General features: G+C 38.2%; 1 protein-coding gene across 2 annotated transcripts in view; it reads left to right on the plus strand.

The window, feature by feature from the left end:
* PDGFD (platelet derived growth factor D) overlaps positions 1-16939 on the plus strand; it is a 278537-nt gene that overhangs the window by 228863 nt on the left and 32735 nt on the right. For both annotated transcript variants that reach the window (XM_005215730.5, NM_001083706.1), the window contains 2 exon segments: positions 9082-9144; positions 15988-16186. In XM_005215730.5, the coding sequence (XP_005215787.1) occupies positions 9082-9144; positions 15988-16186 (262 nt within the window).

The following is a 16939-nucleotide window of genomic DNA, read 5'->3' on the forward strand; positions in this document are numbered from 1 at the left end:
AAGGATTCTTTTGCACATCCAGTGTAGGCATTCAGTGAATAAATGTGTGCAGGCTTGCCTTGGTAGAGGAACGAGTAGACTATGTACTTATTAGCTTGTGATACACTACGTGCCCTGTGGGATGAGCTCAAGGTGACTGATGGCAAGTAAGGGTTATCTGGAGATCTCTTTTCTGAAAATGGAAATCTCTATTCATATTGTAGTCTTTAGATATAGGGGATTAATATTGAAACTATTCATTACTTATAATGCTATTTTGTCCCCAGCTGCATTTGCTTTCAGCCTGTGCATAAACTGTCTGCAAATAGAGCCAGAAAAATGCCTGTCTGACTCTGAACTGATTTCATATTTCTGTGGCTGTTTTTAAACACCATGTTTCTGAGAAACAACAAGGTCCTATTGTATAGCACAGGGAGCTATATTCAATATCCTGTAATAAAACATAACGGAAAGGGAAATAATGAATAAAAAAGAAAAAACAACCAAAAAATGAGATAAAATGGTACTGCTTGAAAAAATACCTACATATTTTTGTGACTGTTTTTAAAAACATCGAAGTTTGTGAGCAGCCATGTTTTAGGTGCAATATGATCACCTAATATGATCATTCTAGAACAGTCTTTATTGTTTCATCTTTGAACAATTCTGTATTTAGTAATTTGTGAGAAACATTTCTATAAAACAGGCTTTTATTTTCCACGGGTGATACCGTCAGTCCAGGTAAATGGAGGCACTGACCCTCCAATCCATGTTTTCTTCCCCACTGCTGCTTCTGTCCTGGTGCAGTCAGATAATCTGTACAGGTTTCTAGGAAACTGTACTGTACTATATAGAACATGCTGTTTTTTAACCTTTTGACTTATGAGTTTATTTTATTTTAAGGATATTAACTTTTTATCTGTTGAATCTGCTACTAGTATAGTTGCTAGTTGTCATTATGCTTTCCATTCTGTCTTTGGTATTTTGGGGATTTATACAATGATTTGTGTATGTGAGGTGTATCAGGTTTTACATTTTCTGACTTTAGCGCTCATACTTAGAAACAACTATTCCACACTACAATTATATAAATATCTACCTGCCTTTTATGTGGCACTTTAAGATTTTACTTTCATATACTTTTCCAACATTCTTGTTTGTAATGCTTCTCATCCAAACCAAACCTTACATACTAAGCTGTTTAAAAAGTGAACATCTGAGAATCGTATCTATGTTTTTAGAATTACTCCAAATAGTATAATTCAGAGAGTGAGGGAGTTTCAGTTCAAAATGCCAAATAATGAGTTTCACTGCCAAAATATAATTAGGAACTATTTTAATGTGAGGACATGAACTGAGAGTAATTTGTTATAATTTTAATGATATAAATTAATTATCATTAGATTAAGACAATGCAGATTAAGATGCCTATAATAATAGAATGATACATGTCATTATTTGGTGAATTGGGAAAAAAAAAAAAGTGACTAAGAGATAGAGTAGCTTATTGGGTTCTAGTCCTGACTTCAGTAATACTCGGTTTGAGGTGATGGCCAGTTCCTTTTCTCTTTGATCATCAGTTTGCTTATCTCTCAAATGAGGGCATTGAACTTCTAAATGACTTCAATAAGGTACCCACAGAACCTAAGATTCCTACATGGACTAACGTAGTAATAAAGCCAAAATATCAGCTTCTTTCTTGTAGGATGGAACGTACCAACTTACAGGAGCATGCTCTAAGGAAATCAAGAGCTAAGTTTGTCCTAACTTCTCGGAACAGTCCTCTCTCCTCAGATGAATAGGACATGGCTTTTAAAGCACTTCTCTGACTTTGCTGTAACAAAGAACAGAAATGTGTTTTTGTAAGCTGGACTGTTTTAATACATTTTCAATGATTGGTCACTGTTCTGTTTTAGCATTTCTTAAAGTAATGCTAAGGGCACTGCTCTGCTGAGAACACCCATAAAAAAAGGAGTTTGTTTTTAATTAGCCTGCAGTTTGGAAAGCTAGCAGTCTATAGATGTTAGAGTTGGACTATAAAGAAAGCTGAGTGCCAAAGAATTGATGCTTTTGAGCTGTGGTGTTGGGGAAGACTCTTGAGAGTCTCTTGGACTGCAAGGAGATCAAAGCCACTCAATCCTAAAGGAAATCAGGCCTGAATATTCATTGGAAGGACTGATGCTCAAGCTGAAACGCCAATACTTTGGCCACCAGATGTGAAGAACTGACTCCTTGGAAAAGACCCTGAAGTGGGAAAGATTAAAGGCAGGAGGAAAAGGGGGTTACAGAGGATGAGATGGTTGGATGGGATCACCAACTCAATGGACATGAGTTTGAGTAAACTCCGGGAGTTGGAGATGGACAGGAAGGCCTGGTGTGCTGCAGTCCATGGGGTCACAAATAGTCAGACATGACTGAACTGAACTGAGCAAATAGAATGACACAGGCACCAACTGTTCAGAAAGGACCTTGACTATTAAACTATAGATCTTCCTTAGCTTATGACAAGATTACATCCCAATAAACCTATTGAAAATATTACATTGAAAATGTATTTAATACATGTCATCTACCAAACATCATAGCTTAACCTAGCCTGCCTTAAACATGTTCCAGAACACACATTAGCTTATGCTTGAGCAAAATCACCTAATACCAAGCCTATTTTCTAATAATAAAGTGTTTACTATCTCATGAAATTTATTGAATACTGAAAGTGAAAACCAGAATGATGTCCAGAACGGTTGTGGGGTATCAGCTGTTTACCCTCATGATCCTGTGCATGACTGGGAGAAAGTATCCTACCACATTGCTAGCTACAGAAAAGATCAAAATTCAAAATTTAAAGTGCAGGGTTTTTGTTTGTTTGTTTGTTTTTTTACTGAATGTGTATCACTTTTGCAGCATCATACAGTCGAACCATCTTAAGAACCATCTGTCTTGCTTACCTGTACTGGGGCGGGGGTGCGGGGGTTAGGTAGCAGCTGAACATCTTTCCTGAATATACACTAGAGTCCAGAGAAATTGGAGTGCGTACCAAAACTAGCTAGGAACTTGGGATAGAGTAGAGAGCAATCAACAAGGTCCCTATCATTTGGTAGCATACTTTCTACTTGAGGAAAAAAGATAATCAGCAATAAACAAATATAAAATCAATTCTGTTCATCCTAAATGCTTTGAAGAAAATTAAGCAAAATAAGTGAACAGAGCAACCAAGAGTGGAAGTATTTTAAATAGTGTTCGGAAGAGGTTCTCTAAATATTTGATACTTGAACAGAGAACTAAGACTTGGAGAAAGAGCATCCCAGCCAACAACAAATTTAGACTCAAGGGGAGAAGAAGCTTGGAGGTGTTATGTGAAAGACTGTGAGAAGGCCAGTGTAGGAGGGGAGAGGGGTTGGTGAGAACTGTAGAACATCAAATCACAAAAGACACCAGGAGCTGTGGTAAGCAGCGGTCAGCTTTTATGAAACCAGATTCTCTGAGTGCAATGGAAAGCTGTTGCTTCTTTTTTCAACAGAAAACAGAGTGACTTGATTTACAGTTTTAAAAGATATCAATGAAATAGAATTGAGAACCAGGAAACAAATCAGCATTTGATAGTGGAATCAAGAATACTCAATACAAGAGAGAGAGTATTTTCAATAAATGGTGTTGGGAAAATTAGATACTCAAATGCAAAAGAATGAAATTAGACCCTTATTATACTATTCACAAAAACTAACTAAAAATAGATTAAATACTTAAATGTAAGATCTGAAACCATAAAACTCCTAGAAGAAAACATAGGGAAAATGCTCCTGACATTGGTATTAGCACCAAAAACAAAGGCATTATAAAAATAAGCAGTTAGACTGTATCAAAATAAAAAGATTCTACCCAGCAAAAGAAACAGCCAACAGAATGAAAAGGCAGCCTGCAGAATGGGAGAAAATATTTGCCTAACTACGTGTCCGATAAGCAGTTAATATAAAAAATATATAAACAACTCATACAACTCAATAGCAAAAAAGAAAAGAAAAAGAATAATAATCAAAGAGGGATGGTATGGGGAGGGAGGAGGGAGGAGGGTTCAGGATGGGGAACACATGTATACCTGTGGCGGATTCATTTTGATATTTGGCAAAACTAATACAATTATGTAAAGTTTAAAAATAAAATAAAATTAAAAAAAAAAAACAAATAATCTGATTTAAAATGAGAATGGGACCTGAGTAAGCTTTTTTCCAAAGGGATATAAATGGTCAATAGGTACATGAAAAGATGCTTATTATCACTAATCATCATAGAAATGCATATCAAAACCATGGTGAGATCTTGTCTGCCACCTGGTAGGATGGCTATTATTAAAAAGATAGAAGGTAACAACTGCCATTGAGGATGTGGAAAAAACAGAGGATGAGATGGCTGGATGGCATCACTGACTCCATGGACGTGAGTCTCAGTGAACTCTGGGATTGGTGATGACAGGGAGGCCTGGCGTGCTGCGATTCATGGGGTCGCAAAGAATTGGACACAACTGAGCGAGTGATCTGATCTGATCTGATCTGAATGTACTTTTGATGGGAATGTAAATTTGTGCAGCCAGTATGGAAAACAGTATGGAAGTTCCTGAAAAATTAAAAATAGAACTACCATATGATCCAGGAATCCCACTTCTGGATATACATCCAAAGGAAATGAAATCTCTATATTGAAGAAATATCTGCACTCCCACAGTCATTGCATTGTTCACAATAGCCAAGATATGGAAGCAACATAAGTGTCCATTGATAGATGAATGAATGAAGAAAATATGATATATATTTTACATTATATTTATGCATTTTTTCAATCACAATAAAGGAGGAAATCCTACATTTCTGACAACATGGATGAACCTTGAGGACATTATCCTGTGTGAACTAAATAATCAGACAGAAAAAAGACAAAAACTATATGATCTCACTTATATGTGGAATCATTTAGACAAAAAACAAAATTTATGCAGAAACAAAGTAGAATGGTGGTTGCTGGAGGCAGAAGAATTGGGGAAAATGTGAGATATTGGTAACACACTTCTAGTAATAAGATTAGTAGGTTCTGAGGATCTAATACACAGCCTGCTGAATGCTGTATTATGTACCTGAAAGTTGCTAAGAGAATATCTTAAATATTCTCACCACACACATTCTTTCACACACACACACACACACATGTGTAATTATGTGAATGATGGATGTGTTAACCTTACTGTGGTAATTATTTCACAATATATACATATCAAATTGTCACATTATATACTTTAAATTTATACAGCATTTTATGTCATCTATTTCTCAATTAAGCTGGAAAAAAAGATAATTCCAGCTGTCTTGTGTAATGCAGACTCTAAGAAGGAAGAAAGAAGCATGGAGAAAGTTAACAGGAAGTTGGGAGATTTACTGGTATCTTGGATTTGGGAGATATGATGGAAGAAATGAAAATTATCCTAGGAGTATAGACTTAGAAAGTAAAATTGCTATATTCTTTCCCATGCCAAGATTCTCTTTTCAGGGCTAAAATTTGGAGGTTCTGTATTTTATTTTTATAAGGGATGTCATTCCCTTTTAAAAGCTCATTTTAGATGTCATTCTTCTTATTTTATTTTAATACCAGAAGCATTTTGTAGTGGGGTATAGACAATTAACAGGGTTTCCCCAGTGGCTCAGATGGTTAAAAAAATCCACCTGCAATGTGGAAGACCTGGGTTCGACCCCTGGGTTGGAAGATCCCCTGGAGGAGGGCATGGCAACCCACTCCAGTATTCTTGCTGGAGAATCCCCAAGGACAGAGGAGCCTGGCGGGCTACATTCCATGGGGTCACAAAGAGTTGGACACGACTGAGCAACTAAGCACATAGCCATTTAACAATGATGTGGTATTCCAGGTGAACAGCAAAGGGACTCAGCCATTCACATACATGTATCCATTTTCCCAAACGCCATTTATAAATAATGGCAAACCTTTGAAATAACATAAAAGAAAGTTGGTTTCTTTTAAATGTCTAATATTCATATTGCTAAGAGAAGATAAATTTATTGATACATTTTATATAGGTCTTAATGAAGTCATTTAACATTTGTTCCTATTAAAATTTCTGACTGGAATTCTGTAGTGAATAGTGAAGAAGATAGTTTTTAATAAATGGTGAAGAAGACAGTCCTTCCCAAATAGTGAAGAAGATAGTCTTTAATAAATGGTGCTGGGAAAACTAGATATTTAAATGCAAAAGAATGAAATGAGATTCCTATCTTACTCTGCTTATAGAACCTCTGTGTGTGTGTGTGTGTGTGTGTGTGTGTGTGTGTGTGTGTGTCTGTGTGTGTGTTTGATCGTGTCCAACTCTTTGTGGCCCCATGGACTGTAGCCCAGCAGGTTCCTCTGCCCGTGGAATTTTCCAGGCAGGAATACTGGAGTAGGTTGCCATTTCCTACTCCAGGGGCTCTTCCTAACCCAGGGATCGAACCCACATCTCTTGTGTCTCCTGTATTGGCAGGCAGATTCTTTACCACTTGAGCCACTGTATAGAACCTACAATAGAAGACTCTCCTTTTGGACTCTGTTCCATTTTCCTCCCCCAGGCGTACAATTACCCACGCTAGCTGCAATGATGTGAAAAATCACCACACAGATTTTTACTGAGGAATGGGCTCTGCTGGTCCAATCATTCCAGAAGATGGCTGTGTAATATAGAGCACACTGTCTCTCTGAGAATTGGTCTTCTAATATTGTAATTAAAATAGATTATCCTTCATATCCTTTTAGCATTTTAGATAATCCTAAGAGTTCTTTCCACTTCCAAAATTTTAAGATGGTTCCGCTTCTGATTTCCATATGCCGTTGACACAATCCATTGCTTATTTAGTTAATTACACAATGCTATATATGTCAGCCATTTTTATGCTGATAATTTCCCAGTTTTATATCTCAAGTTCAGGATTTATTTTATATCTCAAGTTCATGCGGTTTATTCTCATATAACAAATGGCTTCCTGAACATGTCTACCTGGATGTTATATCAGTACTACAAATACTTTATGTCCAACATGCCTGATTCATTAACTTTCCCCATCAACTTGCTCCTTTTTCGGTATACTCTCCTCATATTGTTTAGGTTGCTGTCTCTTTGTCTTCTACTATACCATTCTAGCAAATAACCATCTGCTTACTTGTCTGCTTATCTAAGTCTACAAGACTCAGCTCAAGTTACCTTCTTATGCAAAATTTTTCTAAGCCCACTTCCTAGGGCAAGAAGAATTTCTTACTGCCTGTGGTATCTTGAGTAATATCAGAGCACCTGCCTGAGTTTGTTCACCTCTTTGTTTGTCTACATTCTGAACTCCTTGAAAGGAATTATAGTTCCTTATTTCCTTGTGATGCTATGCTCAGCTTAGAATATATCACATTAGATGATTAACAAAGATATCATGAATGAGTAAAAATGAAAATTCTCTGATCTGACAATTGCTCATATCCCATTTTTTAATCTGAAATATATTCTCACACTAATAGCATCTCCAAGACAGGGAGAAGCCATTGGTTTTCTTGCTTATTTTGACTTGTTTACCAGTTTATGAAGACTCATATAAATGTTTACCTTCATTTGTTTGCACCCGTCCTTCCATGAGATATCAGTGTTCTTTCCATGTATATTCTGTCTTGCAGAGTGCAGAGACTTCTTTTTCCTCTCTTCCTTGAGATTGAGATTAGAATAATGATGCCCAGCCAGTTTTTAATAGATGTTCATTCCCGAACCCCACATTTGCCTTAGTTCCCTCTGGAAAACAAAGTTTCTTCTATGTAGACATTTATATATAAACCAATTTTATCATCAGCAGTTAACAAATACACTTCCAGCTCTTCAAAATGTTAATGAAATTTTTTAGACACGATTCTTAGCTCTCATTCAGTAAGCACACTTGGGTGAATAAGCTGTCAGATTTGAGTGGCTGAATTTTTCTCAGCATCATCTTAAAATACCTCCTACTCCCTGATCAGGCTAGAAGAAATTAACCAAAGTGATTTATTTTAGCAGTGTCAAGAAATCACATGTGACTTGTGAAAATGATAGAGTCAGCTTTCCTTCCCATTATGTTTATAAAACTTACGGGTACTGGAATAATTAACAGACAAATCAGAAAGAACTTTGCCTTATAAGAGAAGTTTCTTTCTCTGAGGTCACAAACCCTTTAAGACTTTGAGTCTGCTCTTCACTTTCTTTCCTTGAGTGGGTAGTGCTTTGTCACTCCCACAGCCATTTCCTTCCTCCTGCCAGTCTTCCTGACATTTCTTGATAGAGTCAGGAATAGCATTTTGTCAGTTAATTCATCTTTAAAAGGTCACAGATTATCATAGACTAGCTTAGCAGAAATGAACATATTACAGAATGTAGTTCAAACCAAGTAAACATTAACACTGATAATAATTATTAATCTTTATTAGGTTCTAGTTATAATTACATCATTAATGCAGTCTGTCATCAAAATGGCCCTGTAATTTAAGCATCTGATGTCAGCCTTTTACAGGGCTTCCCAGGCGGCTCAGCAGTAAAGAATCCACCTGCCAGTGCAGGAGATGTGAGTTTGATCTCTGGGTTGGGAAGATCCCCTGGAGGAGGAAATGGCAACCCACTCTAGTAATCCTGCCTGGAGAATCCCCATGGACAGAGGAGCCTGGTGGGTTGCAGTCCACGGGATCACAAAGAGTCAGACATGACTGAGCGTAGCTCAGCACGTCACAATGTACAAGCACATTCCTTTTGCAGAGAGTAAAAGAAGGATTGGAGAGGAGAGGCCACATGGCCAGTGGATGACTGAGTTAAAATTTGAACTCCTGTCCTCACATTTTTTTCATTTCACCAGTGTTTATAAGAATATGTGAATGCAATTGTCCATGTCTTGAATGACAAGGGCTCTTGAGGAGAGGTGCTTAAGGCAGATGGTGATCTGTTCAGCAGGCGTGTACCTGTATTCCCATTGTCACATAGTTGGAAGCAGATTCAGATGGCTGAGATGAAACTGTGCATGTAATGAGTTGAACAGGGGTTTGCCTGACTCGCATGGATGTTTCTTTGCCTTCTAGGAATATTTCCAACCTGCAGCAGCCTCAGAGACCAATTGGGAGTCAGTCACAAGCTCTATCTCAGTAAGTAATTTATGTTTCTGTTCCTGCAAAAACAACTGATGCAGTAGTAGCTAAGGTCAATCCTGGGATGGCTTCAGCTGCATGCAGGATCTATGGCTTGATCCAAAGCCAGATCTCAAGCATGATGTGTTCTTCCATTTCTTTTACAGTGGGCTATGTCAGATGCCCTTTTGCCTTCTCTTTCAGAAAGGTTTCCAGGAAATGTCAGTACCCATTGTAGGAACACGGGAGGCAATGACTTAAGTATTTATGAGTTTCAAAGCAGAACATTCCAACTAAAAGTCTATATAAAATATATGAAACAGGTCCAGGGCCCAAGCTCAAGTGGGGAATTTTGAAATAGTTTTTTGAATATTCCAGGGGAAGCTGTTAACCTTTGCATTTTCAATGGTCTTTTCATATGTGAAAAAGCCCCAGTGTTAATCACAAGATAAAACTTAAGTGCAAGCCAGACTTGTGTTCTGTGTGTCTTAGAAATAAAACATAATTCACCCTGAAACTTAAAATGGTTCGTGCTCCATTTGTTTTCCTCCAAATCTAGTCATTTCTCAGTATTCTGTCTACTTATCTACTTTGTACAGAAAGAGCAGGTTTTGTTTTCACCAATCCTGTGGGGAGCACTTCTGTAGCAATAAACTAAAATATGATAAATGCAGTTGTTCATTATAAGATGAAGAGCATGGAGAAAACTTGGCTATGGTTCTAAAGTATGTTAGTGTGGCTGAGTCAACGTTGATTTTTTTTTTTTTTTTTTTGCCCCTGAAGTGATAGTCAATCTTTTGTTCTTGGGGGGAGTTTTAAAAAATATCCTGAGATGCCAGGATTTCCTCTTCTATAGACTCTGTGACTCTTTAATTCACCAAGTGTGGCTGCTGGACTAGAATATGATCTGATGGAGATCAGTGTGGTCTATAATGGTGATTTTACAGAAACTTTGTTCATCTCTGATACTTGGCAATGCATGCTCTGAAATTAGCTGGGTATAGGCAATTATTGTCAGGTAGGAGACAATTAAAATAATGCTGGGGTACTGGGGAGCTGAGAGGCTAGGCAGGAGGTGTGGGCAGTTAGCACCTGACTGACAATTTAAGGTACATTCCAGTGGCAGCTTTTCCACCAGGACCAAGAGTTCTGTTCTGTCAGGAGATCCTCTGGCTGTTCTGTCATAAGATCCTCAAGTATCTTATGCGTGATCGCTCAGGGTTGTCTCATCAGTCCTTGCCCCAAGGGCAGAAATTAATAAGCTTGAAGTCCCCCTCTAATTCAGGATAGCCCGGATGGGGGAGCCTGGCAGGCTGCCATCTATGGGGTCGCACAGAGTCAGACACAACTGAAGCGACTTAGCAGCAACAGCAGCAGGAACTCTGAAACAGAAGGATTGTCCCATCCATTTGGTGCGTCCGTGCAAGCTCAGCCTTATGTCTGAATCCACTGGAAATTCTTCTAGAGTGAGTTCTAAGTCCAGGTTCTGCTGAATCCTCTTGGAAGATTAGAGAGACCTCACTTCTTTTCTCAGCATTCTGATTTTCAACAGCCTTCTGAAGCAGGAGCAAGAGCCCTTGGATCTCCCATTAACTTCTATGTAAACCATTCTTTGCTTCTGTTGAGACTGGTTTACAGTTTTCAGAACATTTTTTAAAACAAATTTTTATCATTTTAAAGTAATTCACTCAGCTTTTAGTTTGATTTTTATGAACATATAACAGAATCTGAATGAGATCAAATTTATAGTGCCATTGAAAGAAGCACAATCAACTAGTATTTCCCTAGTTTCAAAACTATTCAAAAATAGTTTTTAAATAATTGCCTCAGAAACAAAAATGTTCTCCATTGTTGATTAAGTCACCTAATCAGTCATAAATATTTTCTTAACCATTACTAGTGTGTTAGTCACTCAGTCATGTCTGACTCTTTGTGACCCCATGGACTGTAGCCCACCAGTCTCTTCTGTCCATGGAATTCTCCAGGCAACAATACTGGAACGTGTAGCCATTCTCTTCTCCAGTGGATCTTCCCAACCCAGGGATCAAACTCAGGTCTCCTGCATTGCAGATTCTTTACCATCTGAGCCACCAGAGAATCCCCAACCATCATTAGTATCTCAAGTCAAAACTTGAAAAAAGCAGCAAAACTCATACATAAGTTCTCTTTTACATTGTACCTATAGTTTGTATTTGCTCTTCAAACTAATATAAGAAGAGCTTAGATTCCCTCCTCATCCTCAGGGACTAAGAGCGCCTCCACAGCTTTCTCTTGGAAAGACATCTGAATGGGTACTGTTAAGACGAAGCCCAGGAAGCTCCTTGCCAGGAGGTCCCCAGAGTAATTTAGGTAGCTTTGCTTGTGGTTGAATGGCTTGATTGATGTACCTTCTTTTGTCTCAAAAAAGAGGGGAAAATGTAATTTCAAAGCTTTCATATGGTGTCATGCACCTAACTTTGGCCAGTTAATTTTGATTTTATGGATCTTAGACCACATTATTGTGATACAAAGCTAATTGTAAATCATGTGGTCAGTAAGAGCCAAGTAGACTGTAGATCCAGACAATACAAAGTTGAGTGGGAATTTGGACTTGTGTTACTGAATCATAAATTTAGCTACCTTAAGCATAGTGTACCAAGAGGGTTGTGAAAGACAGAAGTAATGTGCCTTAATCAGGGTTCAGCTTCTATGAGCCATGCACACACATACACATACACAAACACACTCCTAATTAAATGGCTGGACTGGTACCTTCACCAATCTATCTCATGTCTCTCACTTTATACTCCAGACCCCATCTGCCACTTACTCCCTGTCCCTCCCAACAACAAATTATACCAATAGTAGGGATTTATGCTCTTATAAAACCTCTTAACAATATTGCATAGGACAATATTGCATAGGAACGTGGCATGTTAGGTCCATGAATCAAGGTAAATTGGAAGTGGTCAAACAGGAACAAAGTGAACATCAACATTTAGGAAGCAGTGAACTAAAATGGACTGGAATGGATTAATTTAACTCAGATGACCATTATGTCTACTACTGTGGGCAAGAATCCCTTAGAAGAAATGGAGTAGCCCACAGAGTCAACAGGAGTCTGAAATGCAGTACTTGGAGGCAATCTCAAAAATGACAGAATGATCTCTGTTGGTTTCCAAGGCAAACCATTCAATATCACAGTAATCCAAGTCTATGCCCCAAATAGTAATGCTGAAAAAGCTGATGTTGAGTGGTTCTATCAAGACCTTCTAGAACTAACACTCAAAAAAGATGTCCTTTTCATTATAGGGGACTGAAATGCAAATGTAGGTAGTCAAGAGATATCTGGAGTAACAGACAAATTTAGCCTTGGAGTAAAAAATGAAGCAGGACAAAGGCTAATAGAGTTTTGCCAAGAGAACTCACTGATAATATCAAGCACCCTTTCCAACAACACAAGAGAAGACTCTACACATGAACATCACCAGATGGTCAATATTGAAATCAGATTGATTATATTCTTTGCAGCCAAAGATGCAGAAGCTCTCTACAGTCAGCAAAAACATGACCAGGAGCTGACTATGGCTCAGATCATGAATTCCTTATTGCCAAATACAGAATTAAATTTAAGAAAGTAGGGGAAACCACTAGAACATTCAGGGATGACCTAAGTCAAATCCCTTGTGATTATAAAGTAGACGTGACAAACAGATTCAAGGGATTTGATCTGATAGACATACTGTCTGAAGAACTATGGACAGAAGTTCATGACATTGTACAGGAGGCAGGGATCAAGACCATCCCCAAGAAAAAGAAATGCAAAAAGGCAACATGGTTGTCTGAGAAGGCCTTACAAATAGCTGGGAAACAAACAGAAGCTAAAGGCAAAGGAGAAAAGGAAAGATATACCCACGTGAATGCAGAGTTCCAAAGAATAGCAAGGAGAAATAAGAAAGCCTTCCTCAGTGAACAATGCAAAGAAATTGAGGATAACAATAGAATGGGAAAGACTAGAGATCTCTTCAAGAAAACTAGAGATACAAAGGGAATATTTCATGCAAAGATGGGCACAATAAAGGACAGAAATGGTATGAACCTAACAGAATCATAAGATATTAAGAAGAGGTGGCAAGATTACAAAGAACATCTTCATGACCCAGATAATTATGATGGTGTGATCCCTCATCTAGAGCCAGACATCCTGGAATGTGAAGTCAAGTGGGCCTTAGAAAGCATCACTATGAACAAAGCTAGTGGAGGTGATGGAATTCCAGCTGAGCTATTTCAAATCCTAAAGGATGATGCTGTGAAAGTGCTGCACTCAATATGCCAGCAAATTTGGAAAACTCAGCAGTGGCTACAGGACAGGAAAAGGTCAGTTTTCGTTCCAATCCCAAAGAAAGGCAATGCCAAAGAATGCTCAAACTACCACACAATTTCACTCATCTCACATGCTAGCAAAGTAATGCTCAAAATTCTCCAAGCCAGGCTTCAGCAATATGTAAACCATGAACTTTCAAATGTTCCAGATGGATTTAGAAAAGGCAGAGGAACCAAAAATCAAATTGCCAACATCCATTGGATCATCAGAAAAGCAAGAGAGTTTCAAAGTGACATCTACTTCTGCTTTATTGACTATGCCAAAGCCTTTGACTGTGTGGATCACAATAAACTATGGAAAATTCTGAAAGAGATGGGAATACCAGACTACCTTATCTGCCTCCTGAGAAATCTGTATGCAGGCCAAGAAGCAACAGTTACAACTGGACATGGAACAACAGCCTGTTTTCAAATTGGGAAAGGAGTATGTCAAAGCTGTATATTGCCACCCTTCTTATTTAACTTAAATGCAGAGTACATCATGAGAAATGCTGGGCTGGATGAAGCACAAGCTGGAATCAAGACTGCCACGAGAAATATCAATAATCTCAGATATGCAGATGACACCACCAGTATGGCAGAAAGTGAAGAAGAACTAAAGAGCCTCCTGGTGAAAGTGAAAGAAAGTGAAAAAGTTGGCTTAAAACTCAACATTCAGAAAACTAAGATCATGATGTGTAGTCCCATCACTTCATGGCAAATAGATGGAGAAACAATGGAAACAGTGACAGACTTTATTTTGGGGAGCTCCAAAATCACTGCACATGATGACTGTGGCCATGAGATTAAAAGACACTTGCTCCTTGGAAGAAAAGCTATTTTCTTCCACATACAAACCTAGACAGCATATTAAAAAGCAGAAACATGGCTTTGTCAACAAATGTCCATCTAGTCAAAGCTATAGTTTTTCCAGTAGTCATGTATGGATGTGAGAGTTAGGCTATAAAGAAAGATCAGTGCTGAAGAATTGATGCTTTTGAATTGTGATGTTGGAGAAGACTCTTTAGAGTTTCTTGGACTTCAAGGAGATCCAACCAGTCCATCCTAAAGGAAATCAGTCCTGAATAGTCATTGGAAGGACTGATGCTCAAGCTGAAATTCCAATAGTTGGCTACCTGATGCGAAGAACTGACTGATTGGAAAAGACCCTGATGCTGGGAGTGACTGAAGGTGGGATGAGCCAGGGTCGACAAAAGATGAAATGGTTGGATGGCATCACCAACTCAATGGACCGGAGTTTGAATAAGCTCCGGAAGTTGGTGATGGACAGGGAGGCCTGGCATGCTGTAGTCCATGGGATTGCAAAGAGTTGGACATGACTGAACAACTGAACTAAACTGAAAACCTCATAATTTTCCCCAAGAGTAAGTGTCACTTGGGAATCTTTGGATCTTGATTTTTTAAAAAGCATTCACCTGAAAGTCTGAAAATAATTGTGGGCTTTGCTGTCTGGGACTTTATAATGCATATGCATATTATTTCTCTTTAGGAATACAGCTAAGTTTCAGAAATGTAAGTTTTCATTAATTTTTATTTTCCTATAGAGATATGAGATACTTGCCCTTGGGGGATATTATTTGTTTAGCAGTTTCTTTAAAGACATTTAGAAAACATTGGAGACTATGCTTTCCATTCCCTTGTTAATGGGTCATGAATTTTTACAGAGATGTTTGACTCATGGCTCATTTACCTCAAGATTGTACAGCGTTAGTGAAGTAAGTGCTTAGAAATTTATATGGGAATATATTCCATGGCAAAATGCATAATCCCTTCCAGACTTTCTATAATGTTGCATTCCCCATTTAAAGAGTATTCCTGAGAATGTTTTAATGACAACAGGGATCCCTAGCAACTATAGCACTGAAAGTGCATACACACACACACAAAATGCATATACACACACATACACACCCAAGTGAATCTTCCAGTCTTAAGTCAAAGGAGCCAGTTTCATGGCTTATTATTCTTGTTGACAATAAGATGCTTAAAGTACCAAATTTTATCAAGATATTTCCAGAGTAAATTTAAACACTGCTCACGTCTATTATGGTAGGTGAGCTGTAAAGAGGGGGCATTAAAGCTAAGCAAGGGATATGAAATGGATTACTCACAGTTTGCATGGAAGATGAAAGGAGTTCATACTTTACCTATTACCATTATTTGTTGATATGGATATGATGATTTGGGACTTTAAACCAAGAAATTTAATGACTTGTTTTGATATTTCCATTTATCTGGTATCATTTTTAATGATTACAGTTCAGATAAGCTGGGTATTTTATGATCTTCCTGTTTTTGATTTGCAGTAAAGCAAATGCCTATGATTTACCAAGCAATTATTTAGGAATATGGCAAGACTACGGCACAGGGGCTCAGCATGATATTTATATATGTGATGTCTTATAATCAGAAGTCTGTGTTCCTTCCATAAGGTTGTGTGACTTGTATTTCATAGCAATGCACTTTTTCTGAGTACACTGAGCTGTATGTCACTCTTAGGGGATATCCTATCACTCTCCATCAGTAACGGACCCCACTCTCACTGCGGATGCTCTGGACAAGACGATTGCAGAATTTGATACTGTGGAAGACCTGCTCAAGCACTTCAATCCAGAATCATGGCAAGAAGATCTTGAGAATCTGTATTTGGATACTCCTCATCATCGAGGCAGATCGTATCATGACAGGAAGTCAAAAGGTAAGAAACAGATACAGTTCTTCATAAGCAGATACAAGTACTAACAGTAACAAGTAAGAATTTGCAATGCAATATATTTAATACACTTAAATCAGATGAGTATTGTTAGCCCATTATTATATATCTTTTCACAGAACTTTCAAATGATATTCTGTGTTTTGCCCAAACTGTGTTGTTTGTATGGGACTAAGAAAGACTTGAGTCAGTCAAAGTTTGGAGCTAGAAAAGACCTTATAAAATCATCTGGATCAACTTTGTGCTTCTTGGCAAACAAGGTATTTTTAGTCCCACCATAAACAGTAGAGGTGACCAAAGTCAGGGGAGCTGGATAACTCTTCAATGGCTGCATGGCAATGGAGAGGAAAGGAGAATCATGGTCTCTTGCCTCCAATGGCAGTGCGTGTGTAACAGTCCTCTGTGTCTCTCTGATGGATGTGAGTGTTGAATTAGCCCAGGATTCAGTCAGTGTTTGCAGGAGAGGCTCCTGGTAAAGCAGTGTTCAAAAATCTGGAAGATTCCAACTCTACTCATTCAGTGTCCATTCCAAAAAATTTTATAAGGTCCTAACCATAGGCTTGGCATCCTTGGTAGTTCATAGGATGTAAAGGTCCCAAGAAAGAAACACAGATCCAGGATATTTTGCACAAGTGTGAGGGCACACATTCAGCTGGAAGGTTCAGAAAAACACAGTGAAGGGAGGAAAAAAGAATATTCAGCAGAGTTAAAACATCAAAAGTTAAAACCATAGTACTT

Source organism: Bos taurus, chromosome 15, assembly GCF_002263795.3.
Source record: "Bos taurus isolate L1 Dominette 01449 registration number 42190680 breed Hereford chromosome 15, ARS-UCD2.0, whole genome shotgun sequence".
NCBI lineage: Eukaryota > Metazoa > Chordata > Mammalia > Artiodactyla > Bovidae > Bos > Bos taurus.